The sequence below is a fragment of the Aptenodytes forsteri genome, unplaced genomic scaffold (genome assembly GCF_000699145.1).
Source record: "Aptenodytes forsteri isolate BGI_AS27 unplaced genomic scaffold, ASM69914v1 Scaffold1, whole genome shotgun sequence".
Classification (NCBI taxonomy): domain Eukaryota; kingdom Metazoa; phylum Chordata; class Aves; order Sphenisciformes; family Spheniscidae; genus Aptenodytes; species Aptenodytes forsteri.
In genome coordinates this window covers 200,099-206,137 of record NW_008795035.1, presented here as the reverse complement: position 1 = coordinate 206,137, position 6,039 = coordinate 200,099, and the positions used below count along the sequence as shown (strand labels likewise).

At 35.7% G+C, this 6,039-nt stretch overlaps 1 protein-coding gene across 1 annotated transcript in view; it reads left to right on the top strand.

Moving 5' to 3' along the window:
* The window catches only part of UNC13C (unc-13 homolog C), a 183,298-nt gene that overhangs the window by 110,124 nt on the left and 67,135 nt on the right, over positions 1-6,039 (top strand). The window contains 1 exon segment of the mRNA XM_009276596.2: positions 3,262-3,395. Within this exon segment, the coding sequence (XP_009274871.1) occupies positions 3,262-3,395 (134 nt within the window).

Here is a 6,039-nt window from a genome sequence, read left to right as displayed (position 1 = left end):
GGTTTCTTTCTAATGAAAATAACTTGAGTGAAAAAAGAAAGTTACTATTATCAAGATAAGCTTTTTCCGCCCAATAGACCATATAGTTAACCATTTTTATACTCTAGAAATTTTGTGTGTGTAAATTGTTGTAAGCATATACTTTGCTTATGTACAAACTAATCTAATCTTGGTATTTTGAAAGGCCTTCCCACAACTTCTGCATAGACTGTAAGTACACTGTACCATGTAAGTGCATATGGTATTATTTCCTAAAGTGAAAGGACACATACTGTTGAGAACTGGTTGGATGTGGGACCAAATCACAAGACCGAGGCATGAGCTATTATCATCACAGTTAAAAAATTAGAGCAGATACTCTCAGATTTCTTCTGAGACCACAGAGAAGGAAAAACTGAACTTGTTTTTTCATTTAATAAGAGGGTGTTCTTACTGACTGTTCACTACGGTCTGATGGTGAACCCATGTCACCAAAGCAGACTTCAGCAAAGCAGTATAGAAATTAAACTTCAGTGCCTCTAAAAGGGTGTTTCATTTCATTAAGAAACTGTTAAGATATAGTTGTATGATGCTGTCGTCCCACTCACTTTTCCTACACTGTTACGCAGTTTTCTATGCCTCTCAGTTATGCTAATAGAAACATTTTCAAGCCAAACAACTTGTATCACTGAAAATTTTTTGATATGAAAATAGCTCTGTTTCAAGTTAATTTTTATTCCGAGATGGAACTTTCTTGTGTCACTGTTGCAAGTTTGTCTAATCAATGTAATCAAATTCCAACATTGTTTTACCCCATTATAATGCTTCTGTGAAGGCATCTGTTGCCAGAAACCACATAAAACAAATAATAATGCCAACACTAATAACAATTAATGTAAAAACAACTTGAATGATTCTGAGCATTTCTAACCCATTAGTGAGATTTTAGGATAAAGAATGGTAATTACAACTGGGCATGGGCAGAGTATGCACTTTCATTTCAGAGCATAAAACTACCTCTGTTAATGTGAGACTATTTTAAAAATACCTTCTCTGGGGATTTTGAAAAGATCATCTTGATTTTTGAAAGATTTCTGTGCCAGCGAATTTTTAATTTTTGTAGAAAGCACCTCCTTATGAAATTATTACTTTGTAAATTAATTACTTTTTGCTATCTATATGAAAGAACAGAACTTCACATGCTGTGATTCACATTCACAATCATGAAAAGCTGTCTCAGCTACATGCTATTGCAGGTTTTTTCTGTGAAATATAGTTCTTGGATAAGATGCTGGACTAAATGTGAACTGGCTTTGTCTTCTACAACTGCCTTTCAGTTGGTTTGGCTTAAACATGCACTAGCTTCTGAGAAAAAAATGGTATATTAGAAATATATCTTTGATATAGAAACAAAGTCTTTTATTAAATGTGTAATGTACACCAGGGAAAGCCCTTGTGAGTGACGTTAATGCTCCAATATTCATTTCTGTTCTGAAAAGCACTCTTGTTTGCATGTGTGGTTGTAAATTGCCGGTGATACTAGTCACACCATCCATTGTAACTGCTTCCGAGCCTCGCCTTTATTTCAATTGCCTTAGACTCTGAAGCCGTAGCGTTTGTAGATCAGCTGAGTATGTAACAGTGTGATTAATGATACTTTTCTAAAATATTCCACAGTGACCACAAAAACAATTTCAATTAAGTGTTGTTGAAATTCCCTTTCTGCCATTCTAAATGCTCTTAATAGATAAAAGTTAATTGAGGTTAAGATAACATTTAATTAATTCACTATGACACTAATACAGTGTCATATCTATTCAAAGAGATACAGGGCCCATTGAAGTGGTCAGAAGTATGGGGAATATATGTTTAAATTTGCAAGATAATAGGCATGTTTATTTTCTCTGACTTAACTAGTTGAGTGAAAAGACCCCTTTCTGTCTCTGACAGCTGTGTAGAAGAGACCTAGCATGCGCAGACGTACCTCTGCGTGGCCAAAATTATATGCGTGTGTGTGTCCATATAGAGATAAAAATACTTCTTCTCATATTTGGTTCTCTGCAATGAAGTTATTTATTGGACATTGATAAGGAATCTGATCCTTCTGTCAAGTGAAGAACTGAAAAATACTTTTGTCTAGGAAATTGTAGACTAAGAATTCATAAATCAAAACTGTAGAGACAAAATCTAGCTGTAAATGCATATTTTAGTGAGATTAAAAAGTATAAAATTCTCAAAAGTTTGTAAGTGGTGAATACATACTTACAACTATATGAAAAGGTGCAAAAGGCAGGCTTTTAGTCAAGAGGAATGAAAAACACTGCTTTACTTAACAACTTTTAATTAATGACCGGAGAGTCACGTTGGTAATCCGTCTGATATATCAGTGTGTCATGTCCTTTCTCGCAATTATTACAAAAATGTAATGGGGCATCTCAGGTTCTCTGCTTTGGATGTGAAACTGATTGCAGACCTCTTCATTTACAAGGAATATACAAAAATCACATTTCCCTGGATAAAAAAGGAATCTAATAACAGGTTGGTTTTGCTCACAGCTTTAAAATCCTTGGCAAGGCAATACCTTCACAAGCCTCTCCTGTGGATATTCCTATGTACCTTTTCCTAGCATTTTTATGTGTCCAGGGATTATTTTTTCTCCCTCTCCTACTTGATGGTAGTTTCCTCTGCCTCTCTTAAATGCACATTTTGTGGTTCTGCCAGTCAATCTATGAGTCCCTGGAAAATCTCTGTGCAGAATACTTTGGGCAATAGCCTTTTTTATTTTGGCTATTAAAAAATAAAGGGAAATTTAACCACTTCTTCATTTAGAGTGAAAAGCATGGCAGCTGTTAGGCCCAATAATTTCAGCGTATAATCCAAAATAAAACATGTTCCTTATCATCGATTTGTTCAGTATTTATTGTGTAGGGTATAAAGTTCTGCCTCAGCAGATGATTTTACCTGCACTCAGTTTCAGCACAACAAAGAATTTAAGAATGTATTTAATTAAAGTGTGGACACGCACTAAAAATCAAGTCTCTATTGATCATCTTTGCTGACCTGGCTGTCTTTGCACTCTGTATGTTTTTTGATATATGTTCATCCCCAGCCAGGTACAGTCTGTCATACAATCTACTCTAAGTTGAATAGTCTTTGTCCAAAATTTCTGAAGATTCTTAATACGTCACTCTTTCCAACCAAGTAATAATCTGTAGGTGGAAATCCCATAATATTTTCTCTAATTTCTCTAATATAAAATTTATTCAAATCTTGTTTTAACAGGGTAAGAAACAAGAAGTTCCTAAGGAAGAACAGGGACCGACAACAAAAAATTTGGATTTCTGGGCACAGCTTATTACTCTGATGGTCACCATCATAGATGAAGATAAAACAGCGTATACACCTGTCTTGAACCAGTAAGTAATTACTTTCCCCATAAAAATTAAGAATCATTAATTTATTAAAATAAGGACAGGAAATGAACCTGAATCAGTAGTTGTATTTTAAATATAATCTAGCTAGAGATTTTTAAAAATACAGAATATAACATTGAGATAGTTTGATAAAGACTTAGTACTCTGATCATGGAAAGAGAGCCTTTTGTTTTAGGAACACTAAAGACACGTGGTATATGAACCATCCCAAAAAGTTAAGTAGCAAAATATTATGCAAGACAACTAAATGAATAGACAGAAGGGAAAGTTCAGCAAAATAATGTGATGGTATTAATGTTATGATAGTATCTTGGCACACAAAGCGTTCAAATCATGCTGAGACTTTTTTTAGGCATTATAATAGAGTTTTAGGGATGTATTTGTAAAAGAATAATGAACTTCACAATAAGATGTGCTCCAAATTTATGATTGGCTAGAGAGAAAGCCTAGCCAGGCTGACTTGAAAATTTATAAAATGGAGAGCAATATCCTGGACTTACCAGAGGTGGAAGTTGACTTCTCAGAATAGAAGCTGTAACAGATGAGGGAGGTACAATCAATAACCAAGACAAGCGGAATAACTTATGGTTGATAACGCTAGCAGAGAAGAGAGCGCCAGTCCATAAACACAGAAGGAGGAGATAGAGTGCTGGGGTTTGAAAATGAAATGTGCAGGAGTGCAAAGGAACATATTTCACATATTAAGGCTGGAGAAACGGATGTCGCGCTAATTAAAATGTGACGTGATGAGGGCCTAGGGAAAAGTTTTAGCTCTTTGGAGTTCTTTCACAGAGAGATCCTAGAAAATCTGGGCATAGTCTAGCTGTGATGACTTATGCAAAAGTTAAAATTGAAACTTACATCCATATTATGGCTAAACATTTACTAGAGGTGTCTGCAGTGGCATTTAATGGAATGGTCTGAAGGGGAGCAAGAACAAGCCTGTTTCTTTCAGCCAAAATAGGGTAGATACTGAAAGGCACTCTGTACATGGAGATGTGCTTGTCTGTTGATAAAAGGTACCATACTTTTTATGGACCCACAGTATAATTACCAAAGAAACCTCCCGGTGATAACCAGGAGTTGGAAGATATTTCATCAACTTCTGATTCCTTCCTTTCCTTTAAATAAATGAAGGATTGATTCAGTCCTGGGTAATAAAAATCTCTTTGTTCAATCATTTCCTGCACTGACCTTATTAAGGAATGAGTTCTTACCCTACAGAGGAAAGAAAAATCTCTTCCTGTTTATTCCATTTACACAACTTAGCGTGAAGTTTCTGTATTAGTGGAAGCTCAATTCTTTGTCTGACTGTCTGTATAACAAATATACTTATTATAAAACATCTAACTGGAACAAATACATAGGTGTGTTTCATTTCAGTCTTTTCATTGAAAGTTAGCAAGAGTAATTGGGGGTTAATTATCCTAAAAGTTGTTCTAGCTATATTCTTATGCAAACGTGAGGGAGAAAGGAAAGGGATAAAGAACAGAGTTCCTCTGAGAGGATTAGGAGGTTCCCTAAAGTACAGCTGAGTGATTGTGTAAGATGTGAAAAGAGAATCAGGAGTGGATGGAGTTGGGACAGATTAAGGGAGAGAGTTTGTGCGTGTGACTTCTCTCCTATTTTCACTGTTGTTTTGGAAGTGGAAAGGTGAACACAGGGAATAAAGTGTCTTTGAGAAATAGGAGACATCAGGAGCAAGAGATGAAGAGGCTGTGGGTGGAAAAACTTGAAAAACTGTTCAGAGTTGTTTTGGATACTTTTTTTTTTTAAAGAAAAGCTTCTCCTAACACAAAAGCAGCATGTTTCTCTACTTGCTCTGTAGGACCGATTGGTATTGGCATTTGTACTTACCGTAGAGATGCTGATGTATGTTTGACATTAGATTTCAAGCACAGTCTAAGTCAGCCTGCCCTCCTCACACCCGTGTTGGAATCAGTAATGCTGCTTCTCTAAATAAGATCTGCAAAGTCGTCATCAGTGTGACACTGTGCCGAAGATGCAGATCATGGTGTCTAATGAGATTTACTATTGCTGGCTTGCACCTTAAATCCTAATAGTAATGTAGCTGAAAGAGGAAGATATCTCACATTATCAGCAGCACGGAGGTCAATGGCCCCTTGTTCCATGCCCATCAACACAAGGTCTGGGACGTGGTGTAAGAAATACCTAAAACGTTGCCTGATTGAAAGGTGCCGCCTCTGCTACAATTAGTGAAGCTGAACCAGCTTCACTGATAGATACTGTGGGGTTTAACTGAATGAAGAACCTCACTTCTGACACATTTGGGAGAAGTGTGGAAGGAAGCTTCTGTTTCTGATGTGCTACATTTAACAAAGTACATAAAAATTTTGCCTATTTGAAGTTCTACAAGACTTTAACTTATTTTCTTGAGGTCGATTTTAATATGCCCACACTTGCATAAGAACTCTGTCAAATGGAAATGAAGTGGATAATTGAGACTTTTGTGGATAATTTGACATGTTTTAAAATGCTTATTTCAGTGGATTTCTCTTGGGTTTATATTTAAAATATGTAAGTGATTGTTCGATTTGAATAAGAAATTAGGCGGCCATTTGGATTTCAATTTTTTTCTTTAATTTATTTCAATTTTTTTTTTTAT